The 27,512-nt window shown below is 42.0% G+C and overlaps 1 protein-coding gene across 9 annotated transcripts in view; it reads right to left on the bottom strand.

Annotated features, from left to right (window-relative positions):
- The window catches only part of pak1 (p21 protein (Cdc42/Rac)-activated kinase 1), a 187,545-nt gene that overhangs the window by 56,819 nt on the left and 103,214 nt on the right, over positions 1–27,512 (bottom strand). For 8 of the 9 annotated variants that reach the window (XM_052026239.1, XM_052026235.1, XM_052026240.1 and 5 more), the window contains exon 2: positions 16,948–17,156. In XM_052026239.1, the coding sequence (XP_051882199.1) occupies positions 16,948–17,134 (187 nt within the window). In that variant the 5' untranslated portion in view covers positions 17,135–17,156. Of the gene's footprint in view, positions 1–1,887; positions 1,907–16,947; positions 17,157–27,512 lie in introns of those variants that run through there. The other variant, XM_052026243.1, reaches the window with a different exon arrangement.

Consider the following 27,512-nt stretch of genomic DNA (forward strand, 5'->3'; position numbering starts at 1 on the left):
GGGATCTGTGAGGGAATCTTTCAGCACAGGGGGTGGTTGGAGTCTGGAATGTGTTGCTTGTGATAGAGGCAGTTGCACTTGTGACATTTAAGAAGCATCTAGACAACAAGGCCTGTTGTGGGTGGATAGATGGGATTAGATTAGAAAAGGCACCATGAACAAGGCAGGCTAAAGGGTCTTTTTCTATGCTGTATGACTCTATGGCCTGCTTAGTCAGTTCTCTACACAGGCGATGGACAGTAGCCCGCTTGGTTACTCATTTCTGGTACCTCTCATGGTTCTTCCCAATGATGAAAGTTTATTCCGATAAACTAGGGCATATGCCAGAAATGGTTTGTTAAAGAAACTGCATTTGCAGTGCACTTTTCAGATCTTAAAGATTTGCCAGAGCAGTTCACAGCTGAAGAAGTACTTTTAAAGTCACTGCGGTAACACAGAAACACAGGAGTCACAGTAATATCTCAGTCAACAGTGAGATTAATGAACAGATATACATAGTTAAATTCATTGCCACAGATGGCTGTGGAGGCCAAGTCATTGGGTATATTTAAAGCGGAGGTTGATAGGTTCTTGATTAGTAAGGGCGTCAAAGTTTACGGGGAGAAGGCAGGAGAGTGGGGTTGAGATGGAAAAATAATTCCAGGATGTTGGCTGGATTGGAGAGCATGTCTTATGAGGATAGGTTGAGTGAGCTCGGGCTTTTCTCTTTGGAGAGAAGGAGGATGAGAGGTGACTTGATAGAGGTGCACAAGATGATAAGAGGCATAGATTGAGTGGACAGTCAGAGACTTTTTCCCAGGGCGACAATGGCAAACATGAGGGGACATAATTTTAAGGTGATTGGAGGAAGATATAAGGGGGATGTCAGGGGTAAGTTTTTTTTTTACACAGAGAGTGGTGGGTGCGTGGAACGCACTGCTGGCAGAGGTTGTGGGGGCAGATACATTAGGGACATTTAAGAGTCTCTTAGATAGACACATGAATGATAGAAAAATAGGGGGCTATGTGGGAGGGAAGGGTTAGATAGATCTTAAAGCAGGATAAAATGTCAGCACAACATTGTGGGCCGAAGGGTCTGTACTGTGCTGTAGTATTCTTTGTTCTAAGTCAGCCATGATCGAATGGTGGAGCAACCTCAATGGGCCAAATGGCCTTATTCTGCTCCTATGTCTTATGGTTGAAGGACCAATAGTCAGGACATCTGATCTTCCCTCAAATATTGCCTGAGAAATAATTGAGGGAAAACCTCAATACCTCAATACTCCCCCCCCCCCCGCCCCCCGCCCCTGCCAACAGGCCTGGTAAGTATAATGTGTCTCATTATAAGGCAGCACTTACAACAGTGCAGCACTCCCTCAATACCAGACTCAAGTGACAGCCTGGTTTACAATCTGAAGACTCAGGTGTGTGAGCTGACCTTCTGAGCTACAGCTAACAATGCTGACATTGCACTAAAGCTGACTCCCATACCGATCCACAGGTATCAAGGTCCAAGAAAATATACAGTCTTTGAAGTAATAAAACACACGGTGTGCAGCCAGTCAACAACTGACACAGAAATAGTAGATATCCACTAACTTAATCTAATCCAGCAGAGTTGCTTCCACTGTGGCTCTTCCACTTAACTGAAATCACAGTTTGTACGTTCTCCCTGTGTCTGCGTGGGTTTCCTCCGGGTGCTCTGGTTTCCTCCCACATTCCAAAGACGTACGGGTTAGGAAGTTATGGGCGTGCTATGTTGTCACCAGAAGCGTGGCGACACTTGTGGGCTGCCCTCAGAACACTCTACGCAAAAGGTGCATTTCACTGTGTGTTTCGATGTACAACTGATGAATAAGGATATCTCATCTTATCTTGAAGAATTTTGCACCACAGGACTCCATTTACCTCGATGTGAAAGAGCTGTCCAGTCAGTCCTGGTCTCCGCACCTTCTGGCAGCTGTACATTTCCTTCCTTTACATAACCAGTCTCCTTTGGAATATTACCAGCAAGTCTGCTTGCACCACCTGTTCAGCCAGTGCATCTCAATAATACTGCAAAGAAAACAATTGCATCATCTCCCTATTTCACCAATTATCCAAAATATATGGCACAGCTTCTAGGCCTGTTCATCACTTTCCTGCTCTGTTCTTACCCCTTCCATTCTCTCCCACTGCCCACCCACCTGTTTCCACCTACCACCCTCTGCCATTTCTTCATTCTCTGGGATGCTATAACCAAAGACAACTTCTCCTTCCCCACTAGTAATTGAGATAAGACACCAAGGTCCACTCCTCAGTCATCCCGAACACAACAGTCTTCCCAAGGCAGCTATCCAACTGCATAAGATCCAGAACCTGATCTTTTACCTCCTCCCATCTCAGAATCAGAATCAGGTTTATTATCACTGACGTATGTCATGAAATTTTGTGTGCAGCTCCCATACCTCTGTCCAGGGCCAGAAATCTACCAGGGTAACAATTACAGAGACACAAGAAATTCTACAGATGCTGGATGTATCTGGAGCAATGCACAAAAAATGCTGGAGGAACTCAGCAGGTCAGGCAGCATCCATGGAGGGAAATAAACAGTCGACGTTTCGGGCCAAGACCCTTCATCAGGGCAATGTCCTTAATCAGTAACAATTATGTTCTTTACCACTCACCTTGTGGTCTCTTCTATAAGGTCAAATGCATACTCAGTGATCGTGCTTGCAGGCAAAGATTAGCCTCTGGTTGACCACCACTTCGCTCCTGCATTCCACTGTGACCTCGATTTTCTATGCTCTTCCAGTGAAATTCAATGCAAGCTCCTTATTTTTCATTTTGGCACATGACAGCTTTCTGGAGTCAACAACTTCAATTAAATCCCCCTTTGGTTCATCTTTTGCTTTCTCTACCAATCCGACTATCATCTCCGTCAGATCAAAGATGTGGCCAGAGAGAGGCGATACTTTGCTGGCAGCAAGCAGCAACATACTTTCATACTCGAGATCTGACCTTTCAAACCTGAAAACTGCAGTGGAAACTACTGCAGTAAACAACATGCTTTTAACCCATTTAAATGAATTTGCAACATTAAGGCCATTTTGATCACTTTGCAGTAAAATGGACTTTGTCTTTTTACGTTCTAAATGTGTTCTTTCTTGTAAAAATTGTGCTTAATTTATATTTATGCTTTTCTTGTGAATGCTGCTTACATGATGCTATGTGCCTGTGATGCTGCTGCAGGTAAGTTTTTCATTGAACCTGTTAATACATGTACTTGTGTGTATGACAATAAACTTGACATTGACTTTTGCCTTGAAATAGCATCTCTTTCCTCATTTAATTTTGCTGCCTTCCAACCTATCACTTCTTTCTCTGGATCTCGAAACTTGTTTAATCTCTAACTTTTCCACTTCTGAGGAAAAGTCAGTCATCTGAAATACTCATTCTAACTCACTTCTCAATTCCTGCCTGAACAGCTCAATAGAAAAAAAAGCATTTACTGTTTGGATTGTTTTAAATCCATGACCTTTGCCAAAGGAAGGATTTTCCTTATTCACTCCAACAAAGATTTTAACCGTTTTGAACATTTGATAGAAATGTCCCCTTAACTTATTCTCCCTCTGCATCACTCTCAACCCTAGTGCTGTGCCAAGGTACCAGACAACCTTCTCACCCTTGCTATCACCCTAAGGCCTTCACACCTTTGCAGATACATGCAGGTTATAGAAACAAATTTACCCAGACCAGTGAAACACTGCAGCAGTAATCCTGATGCCAGCACCACACGACACGGCCATTTATCAAGGTTTCACTTCTCAATGCTTGCTACAGGAAAACTGAAGATTTTCGGAACAGAAGGTGCATCTTTTGGAGGCGTGGGGGCGCATGGAGAATGCAACGGCTTTGCTGCAGAATCTAGCGATCGACTCTAGAGGAGAGTAAACACCTGTCGATTCAATTTTCCATTTGATGTAAGTGGTGACACCAGCTTTGAACTGCAAGTGCAGCGCTCTGTCAACATGATGAATGCAAGCAGAACACTGCGACTACAGTATGTTCAGATGAAGGCGTTTCATTCACACAATTCCAAAAGGAACCAGCATTTTTTGACTCCTAGCTACAAGACCATGGAGCTCTCAAGCCGAAGGTGGCAGAAGTGTCTGGTTTAGAACTTGGAAATCTTGAAAAGTATGTGCCGAAATCTTCTCATTTGCAAACCAGATTGCAATCCCGGCATTGGGATGCAGAAGCACAGAGCAGTTCTAGTTATGCTTCTGCTGTTCACTGAATTAGGTCACTGTGACTTTCGAGATGCAGAAGCAGAGTCTGACTGCAGTACAAACAGTCAAAGAGGACTGGCAAAATATGACAAGACCGTGGACCTACACAACGGACTTCACGGTGATCTACAGCTAACGAAATGCATTTTAAGTGCAGTCGCTATTGTAAGGAAGGAAACACAACTGCCAACTTGTTCATGACAAACTCCCTCATTTAGTGAGGGAAGAAATAAATGAGCAGATATGTTTTAGATTTTGATGAGGGATAACAGTGGTCAGAACCTCATCAAAATATTGGTGCGGGATCTTTCACATCCACCTAAGAGATAGAACTATGCTTGGTTTAACAAAAGATACCAGTTGCATAAGTGCAGCACCCTCTCATTATCACAGCTAGTGCTCCACACTAAGATTGTGTACTGAAGCCTTTGGAGTGGGACTTGAACCCACAACCTTCTGACTCAGAAACAAAAATGCTATCCCCTGACCCACAGCTGTCAGCAAAAAATCAAAGACATTTTTTATTAAACTGCCGCACCCTGACTAACTAACTTGTGTCTGACACCAGCTGGGGAAGAAAGAAGGGCCTTAACTTTCTTTTATTTGTGTATTATTCTACACGTTACTTTCAGTCTCATTACTGTCTTAAAGTTTAAAATTTCAGTACAAATAGTGTAGTATCAAATAAATGCCTTTTAATTTTTTATATGTGAATAGTGGTAAAACACAGTACAAGGATGATAGGAAGCTTGGCTAATGTAGTTAAAAGTTAAAGGATTCTGTCACAAATGTACAAACCATACACACATTGTTGTTTTGTTAACTACAATAAAGATGCTTGGTGTTCTAATTACCCAAGGAGAAGTGAGGCAATGTGTAAATGTTCTTTGTTAAAATAGCCATTCGGTGCAGTAACTTTTAATGCAATCAGTTGCCTTTTGGTTAGAAAAAATTTGAACGAAGGCAAGTCATATCAAAACTATATGTCTCTTATTGCCTTGTACACCTCTATCAAGTCACCTTTCATCCTCCTTCTCTCCAAAGAGAAAAGCCCTAGCTCACTCAGCCTATCCTCATAAGACATGCTCTCCAATCCAGGCAACATCCTGATAAGTCTCCTCTGCATCCTCTCTAAAGTTTCCACATCTTTCCTATAATGAGGCGACCGGAACTGAACACAATACTCCAAGTGTGGTCTAACCAGAGTTCTATAGAGCTGCAACATTACCTCACGGGTCTTGAACTCAATACCCCGACTAATGAAGGCCAACATACGCCTTCTTAACAACCCTATCAACCTGCACGGCAACCTTGAGGGATCTATGGACGTGGACCTCAAGATCCCTCTGTTCCTCCACACTGCTAAGAGTCCAATGTCCAAGTAGAATATGGAAATCTTCAAAAATTTAAAACATCTGTAATAAATTATCTTCTTTCCCTTATCTCCATTGTCCCACTCTACACAGGCAATTGCAGCTTTTAAAAGAACATTAATGAATGTCTTTGCCCAGCATGCTCTGATTTGATAATACTTTAGATGTCCATCCAAGGCACATCCTTGGTTTCCAATGTGCAAGCAACGTTGGAGATCAGAGCAGTGCCAAATAGATGAATACATTAATCATTACTAACTACCACTTTGGAAGCACAGGCAGCAATGATACACAATTAGTTCGCAAAAATATTAAATCATTACTAGTGCAAGTAATCAAGTCTTGACAGCCTATTTAAGAGGTATCAGAGAAGCACAATTTAATCATTAAAATACCTGATTTCTAATGATGGATACATTATCAATGCGATTGATTTAAAGAAAGTCAATTTTTGTTGGAGGAGGAAAGAGGGGAGGGATTGAGCTGAGTTGATCAGTGCTGCAGTGAGTAAAGGCACTGTCACTGTAGAACCATTGTGTCCCAGTTTGATTATGCGGGCAGATTTCTATCTTTCCCAAAAAATGAGCATTTATTTTGGGTTTGACTGCCTTATCTTCCTGTGACAAACAGACCTCTTCTCCCACACTCACAAATAGAGAGAGCTGCCTGCAAGGTTTGCAACATCAGCTCCTGGGAAGAGCTGGCAACTTGAGAACAGAGAAAATTGGCACCTCCCAAAAATAGACATATAATGTAGGATTCAAGGTTCCACTTATAATTCTGCAAAAGATGCTGATATTGCACCTGTAGTTGGGTGCGGAACAAAAAATGTAGAGGAGGGAAATGGGAAGCAATATTAACTCTTCCAAGCAGCAGTGACCCTGCTCAAGGGGACCATTCAACAACAACCTGCATTCAAACACAGGCAGTTGTGCTATACTGCGATAGTCACATTCCTAAGAAACCTTGTGCTCTTGTGTAGAACAGGCTGCACTTGCCTTCAAAGTACAGATTTATACAGGTTTCCCCAATCACGATCATGCTATATCCAATGCAGCCTGCATAATGCAAACAGTGTTCCCTAATCCATCAATCGTGTTGTAACCAATTTGCATTATGGAAACATGCGTTATAGCAGAACTACCTGAAGGTCTGTTGACATAAAATGACGAATGTTGCTTCAGAGTAAACATCAAAAAAGAGACACTAAACCACACAGGATAATCAAAAATGCAAATGGTATGTTGGCCTTTATGTCAATAGGATTTCAGTACAAGAGTAGCAATGTCTTGCTTCATTAACATAGATCCCTGGTGAGACAGCATCTGGAATATTGCTCATAGGTATGGTCTACCTACCAAAGGAAGGAGATGGAATGCCCTGCAGATTCAACAGATTGATTCCTGGGAGGATGGGTTTGTCACAGAGAAAGAGAGGTTGAGCAGACTTGGCTCATACGTTCTTAAATGCATAAAAATGAGAGCTGCTATCTTTGATACATTCAAAATTCTTAAGGTGTGGATGCAGATTTAATGTATTGGTATTGGTTTATTATTGTCACTTGTACCGAGGTACAGTGAAAAGCTTGTCTTACAAACCAGTCATACAGGTCAATTCATTACACAGTGCAGTTACATTGAGTGAGTACAGAGTGCATTGATGTAGTCCAGGTAAAAACAATAACGGTACAGGGTAAAGTGTCACAGCTATAGAGAAAGTGCAGTGCAGTAAGGTGCAAGATCACAACAAGGTAGATCATGAGGTCATAGTCCATCTCATTGTACAAGGGAACCATTCAATAGTCTTATCACAGTGGGTTAGAAGCTGTCCTTAAGTCTGGTGGTACGTGCCCTCAGGCTCCTGTATCTTCTACCGATGGAAGAGGAGAGAAGAGAGAATGTCCTGGGTGGGTGGGGTCTTTGATTGTGCTGGCTGCTTCAATTGGTTCAATGTTCAAGTGCTTCAATGTTTTGAATTGGGGTCACATTAAAATAAGGGGATTGGACATTCAGGACCTAGTTGAGAAGAAATGTCTTCACCTAGAAGGCTGCAAATTTTTGGAATTCTCTTCCCCAAGAGAAGGCTCAGCTGCTGAATATATTTAACAGAGACATCAATTGATTTTTAAATATTAGGTAAATCAAGAGACTGCAGTAAAAAATATCATGAACTTATTGAATGGGAGAGCTGGCACAAGGGGCCAAATGATTTTCTCCCATTTATATTTCTTAATTTTTTAATGACCAAAAGCTCTGGTCAAAGGGGCAGGATTTAAGTAATATCATTATACAAGATAATGGTGGAAAGGTTTTAGCAAGGCAGTTGGAAAGTATAGCTGTCAATGGTGGGGTGGTAAAAAAAAAAATTGGAGATCTACCAAAGGCCAGAACTGGGGTACAGTGATCTGCATGCTATTGGATTAGAAGAATTAGAGATGGTAGTGAGGGTATTAACATGGAAAAATCTGAAAATAAGAGTGAGAATTGACAAACTATGCTTTTATTGGAGCGGGAGCCAATGTAAGATCAGTACGGTGATGACCAAACAAGTGCAAGGTACGACAGCATCAGTCTCTATACACAAGCTGTTTGAGACTCAGCTTTGCCTTACCACTGAGACACAAAAAGTTCTGCAGATGCTGGAACCTGGAGTAATACACGAAAAGTGCTGGAGGAACTCAGCAGGTCAGGCAGCATCCATGGAGGGAAATAAACAGTCGATGTTTCAGGACATTCCTGATGAAGGGTCTCGGCCTGAAACATCGACTGTTTATTTCCCTCCATGGATGCTGCCTGACCTGCTGAGTTCCTCCAACACATTTTGTGTATTACCTTACCACTGGCTTTGACCCCTTCACTCTCTCTAGAATTGTCAGACTGTGTGCCTGATGTAAAAGAAATTTCCTTCATTTGTTCCTTGGGAATAATGAAAACATTTGGTCCTAGTCAAAATTCTTTTCTGGAACCAGGACATCTCGACCACAGTTGACTTGTGGAGACACAAGAGATTCTGCAGATGCTGGAATCTGGATCAATACACACAAAATGCTGGAGGAATTCAGCGGGTCGGGCAGTATCTGTGGAGGGAGATGGACATTCGATGTTTCGGGCCGAGACCCTTCATCAGGACTGGAAAGAAAGAGGGCAGAAGCCAGAATAAAAAGGTAGGGGGGGTGGGAGGGAGAGGAGCACAAACTGGCAGGTGAAAGGTGAGTACAGGTGAGAGGGGAAAGGTAGGTGGGTAGGGGAGGGGGAATGAAAGGGAATGATTCAAGAAACTTAGAGGTGATAGGTAGAAGAGGCAAAGGGCTGAAGGAGGAGGAATCCAGCAGGAGAGGACAGTAGACCATGGAATAAAGTTGACTTGTGGATGAGTTTCAGAGTTCGTCCATTTCCGAGACTGCCTATTTCCATCTCCAGACTCCAGCCTTGCCACAGATCATTTTATTGATTACATCTATTATCTGTAAATGAGGCCACCCAAAATTAATTCTCATGTCCTACGTCTCACCGTATCTTACTCATCTTTCCAGAAGCTTGCTGACTCATATCAACTAGGTAACACGGTGACTCAGTTTTAAAATTCCCAGTCTAGGTTTTAAAGTCTTCCGTGTTTTCACTCCTCCTCATGGTTTAGCCCTCCAGCCCTATTTTCACCCAAGACATCTGTACTCCAGCATTTCAGCCCATAAGTATTTCAAGGTTAGGTTCTTCAGCTGCCAAGATTCCAGATATTCCTTCCTAAATTAATTGCCTCCTCCTCTTCCCTCTTCAAGATGCTATTTAAACCTGCAATTTTTAACCGACCTTTTGAACATCTGCCCTAATAACTCTGCAGAATTCAATTTTTAGTAATGTCTCTATGAAGGTGCTTGGGACATCTTTTCCACATTGTTGCTACGGGTCAGAAATGTTTTCTTGTAACCTGCAGCATTTAGCAGGATTCCCAATGTATTCTATAATCAGTGGAGGAAAGTTTTAAAAATCGAGGGCCTGTCAGGCTGGAAGCCAGTATTTGTCAGCGGGTACAGAGGTGATGCTTTCTGGATGAGCTCCAGTTCACCGAGGGTGCAAAGTTGGGGTGGACCATGGGCACACTGGAACATTTTCAGAGTCTGGAAGCAACAAAAGCTTAGGTATAGGTTTCAGGAGCAGGGCATGCTACGTTGGCGCTGGAAGCGTGGCAACACTTGTGGGCTGCCTCCAGAACACTCTATGTAAAAAAGATGCATTTCATTGTGTGTTTTGATGTACATGCGAGTAATAAAGAAATCTTATCTTAATCTAGAGGTGGAGGTAGGCTTTGTGATGGAGGCAATATAGAGTATTAGCTGATGGTCACTGAGGTAGCAAAGAGTCCGGTTTAGCTTACGACAGATGGCTTCAGGTGGCTAAGTGTATGTAAAAGGACATGGGTAACCAAAGACCATAGAACAGTACAGCACAATACAGGCCCTTCGGCCCACAATGTTGTGCCGACCTTTAAACCTCGCCTAAGACTATCTAACCCCTTCCTCCCACATATCCCTCTATTTTAAATTCCTCCATATGCTTATCTAGTAACCTCTTGAATTTGACCAATGTACCTGCCTCCACCGCCGCCCCAGGAAGCACATTCCCTGCCCCAACCATTCTCTGGGTAAAAAACCTTCCTCTGATATCTTCCTTGAACTTCCCACCCATTACTTTAAAGCCATGCCCTCTTGTATTGAGCATTGGTGCCCTGGGAAAGAGGCGCTAGCTGTCTACTCTATTTATTCCTCTTAATATTCTGTATACCTCTATCATGTCTCTCCCTCATCTTCCTTCTCTCCAAAGAGTAAAGCCCTAGCTTCCTTAGTCTCTCCTTATAATCCATACTCTCCAATCCAGGCAGCATCCTGGTAAAAGTCAAAGACAATGGCTTTGATCTTCTCAATATTTATTTGAAGTTTCCATTCCTCCATTACTAGATGTCAGACAAACCACAGGCTGTGGAGAGGCTGAGAGATTCAACTCCATCGAGGACAGGCCCAGAGACATCAAACTCTCCTCATACCTTAATCCTTTCATTCCCGGGATCGTTCTTGTGAACGTCCTCTGGACCCTCTCCAGGGCCAGCACATCCTTCCTTAGATACAGGGCCCAAAATTGCTCACAATATTCCAAATGCAGTCTGACCAACGCCTTATAAAGCCTCAGCAGTACATCCTTGCTTTTATATTCTAGTCCTATTCTAGCAGATGTAAAAATAGAGAAGTGGCGAAGCACTGACAAACCTTAACCCCTTTCATTCATTGTGCTGCAAGTTTTTCAATATTTTATTGGGCTAAACAAGAAAACATTAAGAGTTTAAAGAGGGGTATTTATTCAATGTTACTTCTATATTACTCCCTTTTTATTACACTGGCGCATCAGTCCAGTCAATGTGCTCAAATCTCAGAGTGGGGCTTGAACCCACAGTATTCAGAGGTTAAACCCATGAGATGTGCATGGCACCCAGATCTTGCAAATTCATCCCTTCCAAGGTAGATTGGCCATCCCCACTTGAAAATCATTGCTTCTAACACTTACAGGGATTGTGGATCATGACAGCTTGCTGAGATAATTTGGAAGAAATTTGACATTTTAATTGAATGTTCATATAGTGTTGAAAGCAACAATAAGGCAGAAGGCAATTAATCATGTACAATACTCTGCGTAAAAAAAGCAGCATAAGGAAAGACGTACGTGTAACATTTATGATGCTAGTAAGTGACAGGAAAAAAATAAATGAAAGTGTATTAGATAGTTTCAGTGGTACCAGTGTTCTGAAGTATAAAATAAAATATCCAAAGGAACTTGCTGTGATCCTTGTCTATCCTTTTGACTAGTCTTAATTCAAATAGTGAGCAAATTTAAAAAATGGCCCAGGTTTACTTACAAGAAGTTTCCTGTTCGAGAGAGTATGATGGTATATTTTGATCAGGATTGGGGCAGGGAATTAAAAGAGTGAATGCTTATGCAAGCAAATGAGAATCAATTTGTCATAGATTACACCACCTAATGTTTTCACTCATGCTAATCCTTTAAGTCTGGATCATGAATCAATACCTTGTCTAAACTCTGTATCTAAAAATACTGGTTGCACCTCATTTCATTTTCCTGTCAGTGATGTTCTCTTAACATTCCACTTGCTTCTTGCCTACTGTGCAATATTTTCAAAATCTCTTTATTAACTCTATTGATTTTTATACCTTTTTAGCTGCCTCCTTCCATATTCCAGTTGCTTTCTTTGCTATAGCTCTACCCTTCTGCTTTTTAAAAGTGGGCCTAATTTTTAAAATCAGAACGTAATGACTTAATCCATGAATTTAGAACAGTCCAGCATGGGACAGGCCGCTCGGCTCATGATGTTGTGCCGATCTTGATGCCAATTTATACTAAAATGTCCTCTGCCTGTGTATCATCCACATCCCTCCATTCCCTTCATATTCATGTGTCTATCTAAAAGCCCCTTAAACTCCACCAAACTGCCTGCTTCCACTACTACCCCTGGTAACCCATTCCGGGCACCTACCACCCTCTGTGTAAAAAACTTGCCCCTCACGTCGTCTTTAAACTGCCCCCCTCTAACCTTAAAAGCATGTCCTCTGGTTGACATTTCTACCCTGGGGAAAAGATTCTGACTGTCTACCCTATCTATGCCTTTCATAACTTTAAAAACCTCTAACAGGTGTCCCCTGAGCCTCCGACATAGAAACATTTAAAATGTTGAAAGGACTGGACAGAGTAGATGTGGCCAAGCTGTTTCCCTTGGTGGGTGAGTCCAGGACCAGAGGGCACAATCTTAGAATTAGAGGGTACAGGTTTAAAACAGAGGTGAGGAGAAATTTCTTTAGCCAGCGGGTAGTGAAATTATGGAATTCCTTGCCACGTACAGCTGTGGAGGCCCGATCATTGGAGGTGTTTAAGGAGGAGATAGATGGATATCTAATTAGTCAAGGTATCAAGGGATATGGGGATAGGGCCGGAAATTGGGGTTAAAATAGTTTTTTTGCTCATGGAGCAGACTCCCCCCCCTCCCTCCCCCCATTTCTTTTTTCTTTTTACCCCTTTTCTTTGGAGCAGACTTGATGGGCCGAATGGCCTACTTCTGCTCCCTTGTCTTGTGATCTTGTGACTCAACATTTACAAAATTTATTTGAGCATAATCCTCATACACACTGCAACCTCCAGCATAATCTTACCCAATTCCGGCCAGTCACAAGTGAACCATTCAAAGAGAAAAAAAATTGCTGAGTTTTATAATGAATAGTTAATGTTTCAAAAAAGAAATGCAGGCAAACATTAGACATGAGCACTGAACTGTGGGCATTCCAGATGCCTGAAAATACACATCATTTCAAGACAGCCAACCCGTATGAAATATCATCATTACTAATTCATGAAACATTTGCACCTCAAATGTTCTGTTTTGTTTGGTACAAATTGCAAAAAATTAATGGACAGAATGAGAAGCAGCATTTCCTCTCCTGAACAGCCAACATTGGGACTCATCTAATGGTCCACACAGAAAGCTTGCAGGTACAATAAGGACTCTGATTTATATCTCCCCAATTAGTCATGCTTTAGTTACAGAAAGGATATACAGTGCAGTGAAGACTCACCAGACTGTTTCCTAGAATGGCAGGGCTGTCGTATAGTACTGCTGCTCATCTTTCTTATGTTCTTACATAAAGGAACCGTTTGGTGTGATATTGAACAACAGCTAGTAGATCCTGGGCCTGATTTCCCACCCACCCCAGTAACTGCCCCCCACACCCCTCCCTCGCCATTGTCAGATTAGCTGACTTTCCCTTGGTAGAAGTTGTTGATGCAACCCAAATACCCAAGAATTGAAATGGGGAGGAGGATGGGGGGGGTCACTTAACTTTCATCCTTCCACTTTCCTGCTAAATATGCCCACATTAACATCTAATGATGTCAAGATTAGACAAAGTAAAGGTTCATTACCCAACTTCACTGTGGGAGTCCCTTCACCTCCCACAGTGAAGTTGGGTAATGGTTTAACGGAGAACAGTACAGCACAGGAACAGGACCTTCAGCCCACGATGTTGTGCCAAACTAATTAAGCGACTAACTAAACTAATCCCTTCTGCCTACATAATGTCCATATCCCTCAATTCTTGGGAGATATTTCCATATTAATGGTGTAGGATATCCCCCGTTTGCCTACATGATGAATGGCTCCACCACTGTCGGTTGACTTCTACAAAGTGGTGCTGAGGAGATGTTGTTCCTTCTGCACAGATCCCACTCTTCCCAAGAGTGGCTGAAAGCCGTCATCCAAGCAAATGTGTTCTCTCTTTCAAGAGCAGCCAGTCAGCTTATGAAGAGCGGGAAGTGGTCCCGGCGGGCAGTGGTTGTTAACTACAGCACTCCAGCAGCAGATCTCACCCACCACAGCATCAGCCAGGCCTTTCTCCAGACTAACGTATGCTTGCCTTTCCAGCTGAGCTCCCAACAGCCTCCAAGCAGCAGATGATCCCTTGTTTGATATAAGGAGAGAATTTCAGAATCTTCCTCATATCACCTTTACAACTAGTAATGGAAAGCTTTCACTTACTGATGATCAAGTTAGTGAAAGCCACAGCTCGAGGTAAACAGAGCTTAAAAAAACCTGAAGCAAACAAAAGAAGCCCCGCTCTCAATGGAAGCCAGTTTGTGGCTTTAACGCCCGCACTTTTAAGCATGAAAATAGAGTGCTTCGGCTATGGGATTGGGAGAAAGCAAGCGTAAAGGTTCAGAAGCTAAGGTAGGGACTCCCTAGGTGGGATCTTGCTGTTTATCAGTCTCTGTCCTCACACCTGTGTTTAAGACGAAACACAATGGGCCCAGCATGGGCCCAGCCATTGGTTTCAATTATCCTGGGTTATCAGCGTAGATACCAGAATACTTTCCTTCTGACCCTTGAGGGTATAAATACTGATGAGGTATTCAACACCAGGACTCAAGTTCTCCATGTTCCAGTATGTGTGGTGAGGTTCAATGACCTCCTCCACCTGCCATGTTGGCCTTGTGTTGGAGTACAGGATACCCGATAGCCAATGATACCTGGCATCGATCACGCATTTAAACATATCACGTGTTAAAAATACTGGTCTTGCCAGTGGCACTCACATTCTGTTTTAAAATAATACAAAAGTTGTTTTTTGCAATCATGCAGCAATCCCTCAGCCCCTGAACATTGCGGTAGACTTCCATATGAAAGCAAACATAGATCAGATACTCGAACATGCAAAAGGCTGGTTAAAACAATAATAACATATTAAGAACATGAAAGAAAAAATTAAAATTTATTTTAAGAAAGCCATAGAAAGAGTTAAACATGAGAAAAGTGATCAAAATTTAACAAAATACTACACAAGATACATTGTAAGTAATCCAAAGGCACAGATATCAAGGACAAGGTTAATTATGTGAGGTCAAGCTGTACAGGATGCTTAAAAATTGTTTTCACTCAGAAGAAACAGTGCACTGACATACTAACTCACTGCAGTGAGAATAACAGATAATTGTGGATTAACATTCTGCAAACAGCAGTGAGGCTGTTCCCTGCAGTGAGAGAGACAGGAAACACAAGGTTTAAAAAGACGCAAAAGTAACCAATTATTTTTCTCACCTTCTCTCTCCCCTTGCCTTCATATCTTCAAATCTTTTCCATTTGGGATCAGCTCAGCTAGTAACTAGTTACCAAAAAGTGCTTAGCAGTAGCCTAGATAACTGGTGGTCAAGTTACAAATCATTTCCCAAATGTCAGGGGTTAATCTGAATTAAAAATTGCGCTCAAGCTGTTTTTAATACAAGAAAGTGAGGAAAGTGTCTGGGGATCATCTCAAGTTAGGGGAGATCTTACTTCTTTTTGCAGCTAAACTGTTTTATTTTGCCTTTACTTAGTTTTCTCAAACAAGCAGAACTTGAGTCCTCGAGTCCATATGCACAGCAATTATCACAGGCTCATTACACTGGTTTTGTTACTGATGGTGGATGAGAAACAAATTTTATTCTGAATAAACTGCTCGTCACAGGCGTGAAGAACAGCTTGAGAACGTGCTGTACAACACCACAAACAACTCAACAAGGTCACCCAGCATCCCTTCTACTCTATACGTAGACAAAAATAGTTGTTTAAATTCACAGAACATCCTTTTGTTGCAATATCCACTGTGCTAGCTGTTAATTTTATTAAATTATTTTTTATTAAGGAATTGTTGCTTTTACTGGCAGGGACTTGGATTCATATTCAGTCAGATTTGTGAAATGAAATACTTAACTATCTGTTGCCTTTGAGAAGAGCCGTATCTAATTCAGTGTACTAAACATGTGTTGGAACAACATCCCAAGTCAAGTACTTGGTCTGAATGTTAATTTGTCAGCATCCACTTTTGCTATTCAAATGTCCATTTAGGGTGGAAGCAAATATCCTGGAAGTCATGTAAAGATCACATTAACATAACTTTAGGTGGAATTTCTTGCCTTGAATTTCCTTCCCGAAGACAGCAGGGATAGGGAACTAGGGATGATAGCAGGAAATGTATTCTGATTGAAGTGATTAAGATTTTAAAAAGGATTTGAGGGATAGATCCAGAAATGTCTTCTGGTGAGACATTCAAGAACAAGTGGACAAATTTTGAGTTGAGCCATTTAAGAGGAAAATTATTAAATATTTTTTGACACCAATGTCTGTAATGAAAGGCCATGGATGCTGGCAATAAACTGGAGCTTTAAAACTGAGTTTACAGATTTCTGTTATCATGGAATATAGATGGAAGGTGAGCAAATATGAAAGCAGTGAGTAAGTGGAGTTAAGATGGATAATTTAGTTAGAAGTTCAACCCACACTAGCTCTGTTATCCCAATATTCTTGGATCTTCACCACAAATAAATTATTTAAATCACCGGAGTGGTGATGCAGATCCAAGGGGACGAACTGCTTATTTCCATGCTACAATCCTGTTAGATCAACACCAGAAATAGTCTGGACGAGTTACTACTAGTTTCACTTACAGTTGTCAAATGTATGATCGTACAGAAAAACGACAGAGAGAACATTTTGAGGCAGGTACAATAACAATATTTAAAGACACTTGGACAGGAAAGGTTTAGGTGGATATGGGCCAAACTCAGGCAAATGGGACTAGTTTAGATGGGCATGTTGGCTGGCATGGATGAGTAGGGCCGAAGCGCCTTTTTCCGTGTTGTATTAATCTATGACTCTAAGTGAAACCAGGTGTACCAATTACTGAAGTGCTAAAAATAAAAGTAACACATGATGATTAAAAAAGTAAGTAAAAACTTGATTACTTTTGTCTCCTGCTCCAGGGAAGAACCTGAGCCTATCTTTCTTCTTCTTCTCTTCAGGAGCCAAGGGAAGAGGTTTGGAGCCATGGTTAAGGTTTCCAGGATCTTTGCTGCCCACACCAATCATGGTGCTGGTGTTCCTCATGGGCGGAGCTGGAGGCTTGTCTTCTACTTCACCATTATCTGACATCTTCAGTTACCACCACCTGTCACTGCAAACAAAGAAAAGACAGCAAGGTTGTGGGTTCTTGTTTCCTTTTGTCACCTGTCTGAAAATTTAATTAGCACTGATATCTGAGGTTACCACAGAAAGAGTGAGAAGGTTAATATTTCAAACTCATACAAAATAACATGTTTGAAAAATCCCTCAAGGTTTGCCAATGAAAATATGATAACAAGAAAGGGCATACAGATTGGGATCATTTTAACAGAACATCATTTTTATATTTAATGTTCCGACTTGATATCTTGTCTGTGAGCAGTCTAGTTAGACTTGCTGTGGGAGGAAACTGGAGCACCTGGAGGAAACCCACATGGTCACAGGGCTAGAGACTGAATTTGGTCCAGTTTTGTGTGAGGGGACTTCTATTTTTACCTGTGAGGGTAAGACGTAAGTAGAATTTCAGGATTAAAGATTTGATAGTGCTGGAAAGGTTGCAGAGGAGATTCACCAGGATGTTGTCTGGGATGGAGCGTTTTAGTCATGAGGAAAGACTGTAGGATGTACGTCTATTTTCCCTGAAATGGAGGGAGTCAAGAGGGGACAGAATTGAGCTAGATAAAATTATGAGGGGTGTAGATAGGGTAGATTGCAAGAAACTAAGTCGTGATTGGTTTATTATTATCATATGTACCGAGATACAGTGAAAAGCTTTGTTTTGAATGCCATCCAGACAGATCATATCAGAGGTAGATAAAACAAGAGGGCACAGATTTAGGGTAAGGGGTAAGAGATTTAGAGGGGAGCTGGGGGGGGGTGGGGGGGGAGGGCCTTCTTCACCCAGAGAGCAGCAAGTACCTGGAATACACTGCTGGAGAGAGTGGTGGAAGCAGAGTTGCTGACAACATTTAAGAATTGTCTCGATGAGCACTTGAAACGCCGAGGCACTGAAGGCTACTGGCCAAGTGCTGGAACATGGCATGATGAACAGATGGGTCCCCACTGGTAGGTGTGAAGGTGGTGGGCTGGATAGTCTGTTTCCGTGCTGTATGACTCTATGATTCTAATTCAAATCGATAACACTAACTTCCTATAATTCAGCACAAATTTGCAATTACATGGTCAGTTCCAACATTAATTATCAGGAATCGCTGGAATAAATGGGTTTTTCTGTATTGGCCTCAGAAAACCAATTGAGGCACTGATGAAATTGGGAAACAGTGGTTGGTTGATCAATAATGAGGAGATAACGGGGAATTGAATTTAGGAGCCGAGAGGTATCGTTGCAGCTATAGAGGTCCCTGGTCAGACCCCACTTGGACTATTGTGCTCAGTTCTGGTTACCTCACTACAGGAAAGATGTGGAAGCCATAGAGAGGGTGCAGAGGAGATTTACAAGGACGCTGCCTGGAATGCGGAGCGTGCCTTATGAAAGCAGGTTGAGGGAACTCGGCCTTTTCTCCTTGGAGAGACGGAGGATGGGGGGGACCTGATAGAGGTGTATAAGATGATGAGAGGTATTGATAGGGTAGATAGTCAGAGGCTTTTCCCCAGGGCTGAATTGGTGGCCACAAGAGGACATAGGTCTAAGGTGCTGGGGAGTAGATATAGAGGAGATGTCAGGGGTAAGTTTTTTTACTCAGAGAGTGGTGAGTGTGTGGAATGGGCTGCCGGAAACGGTGGTGGAGGTGGATATGATAGGGTCTTTCAAGAGACTGTTAGATAGGTACATGGATCTGAGTAAAATAGAGGGCTATGGGGAAGCCTAGTAATTGCTAAGGTAGGGACATGTTCGGCACAGCTTTGTGGGCCAAAGGGCCTGAATTGTGTTGTAGTTTTTCTATGTTCTAGATATAAATATTATCTTGTCACCAAAAGGTTAGAGAAAAATAAGGAAGCCTGTCAATAAAAACATGAAGTAACCCACCAAACACAGTGGTCGAAGCAGATTTCTTAACAGTTCATTTTAAAAAGAAAGATAATTATTTGAAGACAAATTAACAATCTATGAGAAAAAGAGAGGAGAATGAAGAAGTGCTTTAAATTTTAGTGAATGGACTCCTGGCAAGAATGAAAATGATTACGATACCATCATCGGTAGTATCTACAGGAGGCGCTGCCTCAAGGCGGCAACATCCATCATTAAAGATCCTCACCATCCGGGCCATGCCATCTTCTCACAGCTACCATTGGGCAGGAGGTACAGAAGCCTGAAGTCCCACACCACCGGGTTCAAGAACAGCTACTTCCCTTCAACCATTCGGTTCTTGAACCAGTCTGCACAACCTTAATCACTACCTCAATATTAGCAACACTATGACCACTTTGACCTTTTGCACTACAATGGACTTTTTTGTGTTCTAATTGTGTTCTTTCTTGTATAATTTTGTATAATTTATGTTTAATTTATGTTTTCCTTGTGAGTGTTGTATATCTGATGCTATGTGCCTGTGATGCTGCTGCAAGTTTTTCATTGCACCTGTGCACACATGTACTTGTGCATATGACAATAAACTCGACTTTTGACTTCGAACTACATTGCTGTAGGTGACATTATTTACATCTAACCATCCTTCAATCCCTGTACTTTTCTGGAGAAATTACCTACTTTCACCGAGTCATGCAGTTTATATTTTCTTTGTTCTTTAAATAGAAGCTGTTTTCTGAATAAATTTACTTTACCAGCCGTACAATAGACTATTTGCTGTGAGTCATTTCCCCACCCTACCTCTGATTCACTGCTGACCGAATGATGCCAATAATCACTTGGTAAATTTACACTGCACCTGTCACATCCCTTTCGGGATCTTCCAAACCATTTCAAAAGGCATTCTTATTGCAATGTAGCCAATTTATGCATAGCAGTCTCTCACAAACAGCAACACGATAATAACCAAACAACTGTATTTTTGGTGTTGTTGGTAGAGGGGTAAATATTGTCAAGGACACCAAGGAAAACTGTGCGACTGCACCAGAGGATGTTTTAAATCCTGGTAAGAGCACAGACAAAACCTTGGGTTAACACCTCGTCAAAAAATGACCAAGGATGATATGAAACGGTGATGAAAAACCAGAAAATATACGAGGAAGAAAGGGCCAGTTGCTGTCAAGACCTTTAACCATAAACTCAAGCAGTGAGTGCTGGCTGTGGCTCACTTGATAACACACTCATTTTCAAGTCAACAGGCTGAGTTTCGGGACATTAAAAGAGTATGTGGACAGCACTGTGGCTCAGATAGTAGAGCTGATGCCTCACATCTAATGCGACCTGGGTTCAATCCTGACCTCCGGTGCTATTTGCATGTTCTCTCTGTGACTGTATGCGTTTCTCCCAGGTGCTCCAGATCTCTCTCATGTTTCAAAGGTGTGCAGGTTGGTATGTTAATTGGCTTCTTTAAATTGTCCCTGGTGTGTAAGTGAGTGGCTGAATCTGGAGGAGTTGATGGGAATGGAATGTGGGGACGATAAAAAAATGGACTAATGTAGGATTAGAGTGTACAGCCTGATGGTTAGCATGAACCCGATGGGCTGCAAAGCATGCTTTCTGTGCCGCATGCTCCAAGGGGATTGAGCAGTTAAGCAGCGAGCGTGGTTGAGGTAGATCGGTCCTTATACTGAATGGAGGAGAAGATTGGGGCAACATTAACTCCTGTTTCCTTTAGATTGCCACTTCAGGGTAATACTGAAGGAACACAGGAGGTGCTCTAGTAAACACCATCTATCTAAAAAGTTAATGCAATCAGATTCCATAGCAACTTTCAAAAAGTATGAAGGATTTATTTGCAGAGTTATGGGGGACAAAGCTAGAACGTGGATCTAATTTGGTTGGCTCTTCCAAAAGAGATGGTATAGCCGTGATGGACCGAGTCCTGTTAAGATTCTTTGATTCAAACAAAAACTCATCCTGGACAAGATGCAAAATATATCAATATCATTCTCTTTAATTTAATACCTTCTCTCTTAGTATTGTTCAAGAAAACGGCATGTAAGGAACGATTAATGCAGCAACATCCAACATATTCAAGATGTAGTGGGGTGGAGACACTTAGGAAGGGCACACCTCACAAACCAATTACAACTAACTGAATCTTAAGGACCATAGCTAGACTCATGAGTACAGTAGCGATCAGAGATTAATTGGAAGCCACATTAGGAGAAAACTATGGCGCACAAGTTAGTGTTCATTAAGACAACCTGAGTCCTGGACATCATCAAGAAGAGACTAAAAACTTGGCAGTGCAAGTAGTTTTGTCGAACACAGAACATTGATCTAAATGCCTTTCTCAATATATTCTTCTTAGGCAGTCCCTTGGGGATTAAGGATGACTTACACAATATACTTGAGTCATCTTAGATCACAGGAGTGATGCCTGATAACCTCATGACAGTGGGAGAAAAAAATTCTCAAGCAATTATCCAAGAACTCCCTCTCATTCAACTCAATAAGTGTATCACTTATGTGTGATAACGAGCCATGAAGGTAACCAACCTGATCTCAATCAACTATAATTATCAGATCTCTATGGGGGTGGTGGTAGTGGATGGTGCGGAGACCAGATTTGGGCGAGTAACCCTGGACAAAAAAAGGATGGATCAAGAAAGCATGGATAATGTGCCGTGTAAAGCACACATTCAAAGCAGCCTTGGCAGAACAGCCAAAATGAATTAAACTAACAATAAAGTTATCCCTTAGGCAAAGTACTGGACAGCTCCCATTGAATGTGTAACAGTAGAGCTGTAAGCATCAACAACTTGAGTTGCAATGAAACTGTATATGAAACTATTTGAAAGGCTTGGTAGAATTAGTAAATACAACAAAAGGGAAAGGTTTATGGAACAGTATGAATGGGACTTAAAGAATGCAACGGATAGTATTTCATAGCTCCATCATTAATAGGTCTGAGATGAACTTTTTATGGAAGCAAGACAAGACTGGCAGTACACTGGCAAATACAGAACACTTTTTTTGAAATGTAACCAGACCATCTTAGGCATCTGCAGTGGTGCAGTGGGCATAGCTCTCCACATTCTGTGTTCAAGCCTCGCTCCTGACACACAAACCAGACTGACACTCCAATGAAGTGTGAAGAGCAAGCCACACTGCTGTGTTTCAGATGATGTTAAAATCCAGCCACGTTTTCTCTCTCAAATAGACATAAAAGAATCCCAGCAATATTCAAAGAAATGCAACAATAATTATTCCACTGTCCCCACCAGCATTCATCCTTCAATTAACTCCCAAAGTAGTTTACCCAATCATTTCACCCACTGCTCTTTGAGGAAGCTTTCCAAGTTCAAATTGGCTTCTACACTTCCAACTTTACAATTAATGACAACACTTCAATAGTACTTCACTCTGGAACATTGAGATGATGTGAAAGACAATTGCTTTTATTTACCCCTGGTTAAGGCACAGCACATCCGGCTATGGTTTAAAATAAGCGCCTACAATCTTTACAGGGCCTTTACCTTAAACAAGCAAACTCCAATTTTAGAGTTTGGAGCTCAGGAATCTACCACAGAGGTAAGCAAAGCAAGAGTAGTGAATAAAATTCAAGAAAGTAAACATTAAAAACCAAAGAATCAGAATCTTAGCACGTCCCGCCTGCACTGCCACTCAGTAAGATCATGGCTGATTTCCTACCTCAGTGTCATTTCCTGCACTAACTCTACATCCATCAATTCCTTTAATATGTAAAAATCTATAAATCTTAAATATATAGACCATCCCCAGCTTTTGAATGCCTGACCTATGGACACCCATACATACAAACAAGCTCCCATAATCTACTCTTAGCAGTGTGGAGGAACAGAGGGATCTTGGGGTTCACGTCCATAGATCCCTCGAGGTTGCCGCGCAGGTCGATAGGGTTAAGAAGGTGTATGGTGTGTTGGCCTTCATTAGTCAGGGTATTGAGTTCAAGAGCCGCGAGGTGATGTTGCAGCTCTATAGAACTCTGGCTGGACCGCACTTGGAGTATTGTGTTCAGTTCTGCTTGCCTCATTATAGGGAGGATGTGGAGAGGGTGCAGATGAGATTTACCAGGATGCTGCCTGGATTGGAGAGCATGTCTTATGAGGATAGGTTGAGGGAGCTAGGGCTTTTCTCTTTGGAGAGAAGGAGGATGAGAGGAGACTTGATAGAGGTGTACAAGATGATAAGAGGCACAGATCGAGTGGACAGTCAGAGACTTTTTCCCAGGGTGAAAATGGCTAACACGAGAGGGCATAATTTTAAGGTGATTGGAGGAAACTATAAGGGGGATGTCAGAGGTAAGTTTTTTTTTTACACAGAGAGTGGTGGGTGCATGGAACGCACTGCCGGCAGTGGTTGTTGGGGCAGATACATTAGGGACATTTAAGAGACTCTTAGACAGACACATGAATGATAGAGAAATGGAGGGCTATGTGGGAAGGAAGGGTTAGATAGATATTACAGCAGGATAAAATGTCAGCACAACATTGTGGGCTGAAGGGTCTGTAATGTTCTATGTTCTAATATTATTAAATTCAGAAGTCCAATGTACATACACACGTTCGTTCCTACAGATGCCAGAATCAGCTCCCTCTCTGTCCATGTTTAGAAATCATTCTTTCTTATCAGTGTTACGGACTCAGTGAAAGTCCCTTTAAGATAGAGAGTGTGTGTGTATGTGTGTGTGGGGCGTGCTTACGTCAATAGAAGATAAAGGACGTAATGACGTTGTTGAAGAAGTAAGAAGAAGAAGAAGGAGAGAGAGAGAGAAGGGAGAGAGACACCAGCCTGCTTGTTTTCTCTATCGATGGATGAGAAACAATAACTGTGTTTGCCACTGAAATCCATGTATGGAAGTTGGAAGTAATCCGGTGGAGTTCACTTTGTTGCTGACCTGTAGAAGGAAACAGGTATTTGTGTGTGGACGACCACGGTTCAGATGCTTTTCGGGGTGAGGAAGTCACTACCGAGTAAACACTAAAGTGTCGTTTGGGTTCCATCGTGGAACATTTGGATTTCGTATGTACTCTCTCTCTATGTTTTTCTACATCTACATCTTATCTTCAGACAACGGTGGTTGTTGAAGAAGCCCTTGCTCATGTTTCACCTTATGGCTTGCGGAACTGAACTTTAAGAACCATTCAGGAACTGGGAGTTTTGGACTTTGTCACACACACACACACACGACGAGTTTAGTTTTGGGGTTAACGTTCGAGGTTTAACATTTTTGAATTCTAACATACTAACATTTTTACTTTTATTTTACGTATTATCATAAGTAGTGATTAATAAAATAGTTTTTAACACTAAATCATGCTCAGTGTGTTTCTTTTGTTGCTGGTTCGTGACATCAGTCTTACGTGCTTTTGATGCCATTCATTACTGTGGAGGTATGGTTACCACATCAAATGATTTTTGTGTATTTTCTGACTTGTGGCAAAATCGACTTATGGATGTCTGTGAAAATGGAACCTGTTCGTCACCCAGGGACGACCTGTAATCAGCAACTGAACCTCCATAACCCTTTAGGAAAGATCATTCCAAAGATTCACTACTCTATGAGTGAAGAAATTTTTCCCTCACCTGTCCACTCATCCATTCATACCTTCACTGGCTTTTGGAAGGATGGTCTAATTCAATTCCAGACACCACTATTCCCTCCCTGTGAATTTGTCTTCTTCAGGTACATGACCAAATTTATTTTTGTCCAAAAGTTTCTACAGCATTTTGCTTTGGGTAGCCAAACCTCGCATGTGAGAGGGAAAAGAAAAGCATCTCCTTGCTTTCCTTCTCAGGCTTTTGCCAATTATTTTACATCCGTGGTTACTGGCCCAACTGCCAGAGGAAAGTCAGAGTCAAACAACATGAAAAAAGCCCTTTCAGCCCTCTGCATCCATACCAGTCATCAAGCACCTGTGTACTACATTATTTTTTTCCTTCTGCATCCCCATCAACTCAACCCCTCTCCCCCCACTCAATTCTCCTGCCACATCCCCACAGTCGCATCAATTTACAGTGGCCAATTAACACACCAAACAGCAATCTTTTGAGTGTGGGAGGAAACCAGAGCACTAGGGGAAACCCATGTGTTTACAGGGAGTACATGCATACTCCACACAGAGAATATCCAAGATCAGGATCAAATCCAGGTCTCTGGACCTGTGAGGCAGCAGAGCTAATCACTGCAGCACTGAAAGTGTTTCTACTTGTGCCGTCAAAATCCCTCATAATTCTATTACATGATCTTACAACATCTGCTCTCAGGAACACAAACTCGTACTTCTTCAATCATTCACACAACTGAAATCACTCTGGCTAGGTGTCATTTCCTCCTTACCCAATCCAGATACCGATCGTAATTGCACAGATGCTGCCTGACCTGCTCATTACTTCCAGCAGTTCAGGTTTATTCCAAAACATCAGCGTTCTTCCTGCTGGTGTATTTAAAACCCAACCTATAATATTCCATTTGAGGGCTATCAGTGACATGCAAAGGTTTAACATAACTTCCTTGTTTTTGGATTCAATGCCTCTACAAAACCAAGCATCTAATTAGGCTCCTAATTATTTCACTTGAGTTCCTCCAGCAGATTGCTTGTTGCTCCAGATTCCAGCATCTGCAGTCTCTTGTGTTTACACTCAGAGGAACCCTTCACTACCAAAATGAGCACCGTTTCAGTAAACCACAGCTGCCTTACCTGTGGAGGTCTAAGTCACAGGATCCAGCACTGGGAAGTGGGTGCCTGGTTTATTCAAAAGGCACCTCTCATTCTGCTTTTCCTTGGGTCCATGTTCACCATGAGTTCACCCCACATTATTTATGACTCTGCCCCCCACCTCCTCTGCCACATCTCAAACAACCCTCCTCCCTACCCAACTGTGATCCCAATACTCACTCACCTATCCTGCAGCAGCTGTTTGAGAGTACCATCCCACATTGGCCTGACCCTCAAAGTCCTCACATCCACTCCAGGTCTCTCTCCCCTGCCCCCTTCCATACTTTGAACTGCCATCAAAACATAATCTTGCAGCAACACCTCTCTCTGCAAATCTGGGTGGGCCTGCTGAAGAACATCTAGACCCATGTGATTATATTTTCCAGGCTACTTGGTCATGGAGGTACAATTGAATAATGGTTACTGGACTAGTCTCCAGAGACTTGGATCAGTGACCCAGGGACCCGAAGTTTGAACTCACCATGGCAGCTGGGGAATTTAAATTCAAGTAATTGCACGGTAGTGCAGTGGTTAGCGTAACGCTTTACAACGCCAGCAACCCGGGTTCAATTCCGGCCACTGTCTGTAAGGAGTTTGTACGTTCTTCCCGTGCCTGCGTGGGTTTCCTCTGGGTGCTCCGGTTTCCTCCCACATTCCAAAGATGTACGGGTTAGGAAGTTGTGGGCATGCTATGTTGGTGCCGGAAGCATGGCGACACTTGCGGGCTGCCCCCAGAACACGCTACACAAAAGATGCATTTCACTGTGTGTTTCGATGTACATGTGACTAATAAAGATATCTTATGATTAAAAAAACTGGTCTGAGTAATGGTGACCATGAGACAACATATGACTATTGTAATAACGCATCTGCTTCAGCTTTCAGTCTGGCCTGTATGACCAGCTTCACTTACTTGACTCTTACTGCGCTCTGAAATTGAAAGTCTCTAACTTATGGGGCAATTAGATAGGAACAATAAATTCCGTCTTGCTAGCAATATTAAATGAATGAGGGAAAATAATGTGCCACTTTATCTAATGCTCACAAAACCGCCATTGTTGAACTGTCAAAAGAAACAGGCAATACCTTCAGAAGTTATGGGAAATCAGTTAGATTAACATTGTGGCAGAGAATATTTTTTCCAGGGTAATTCATCAACATTCATCTAAAGATACAAACCCACCAAGAATAATCATGAACTTATAAGCAGTGGAACTGCGAGTGCCTCACTAATCTAAATTAACAAGAGAAAGGTTCCATGAACTGAAAGTGGACTTGTAAAATATAGAGCCATGAAGGTAGAAGATAAAAGGATATGGAAATATTTAAAGAGAGAATTAATAACAGCTCATTCCAGCTCCCAGGTTTTTTTTGTAATTACTTTCTGAAATATAGGAAAACCAGATAATAGTGCAATATTTTGTGTATAAAGGCATCAATGAAATATGAGATATATGTATTCATGACCGTAGGCTTCGAGTAGAACTGTTTGAGTGTGATTACTGATCATTGATTGAGATGTGCCCAATGACTGGGTGCTTTTTCAAGAGAGATAATCATAGTACTGAGATCCCAGGAGGGCATTTGACGATGGATCAAAACCAGTTAACCCAAACCTGTGTGAAACCTTGATAAGGCCACACTTAGAACATGGCACAGAAGGCTGGCAACCCTTCTCTTCAAAAAATCATTAATGTGCAGAGGAGGATTCTGCAAA

This window comes from Pristis pectinata, chromosome 11, assembly GCF_009764475.1.
Source record: "Pristis pectinata isolate sPriPec2 chromosome 11, sPriPec2.1.pri, whole genome shotgun sequence".
Taxonomy (NCBI): Eukaryota; Metazoa; Chordata; class Chondrichthyes; order Rhinopristiformes; family Pristidae; genus Pristis; species Pristis pectinata.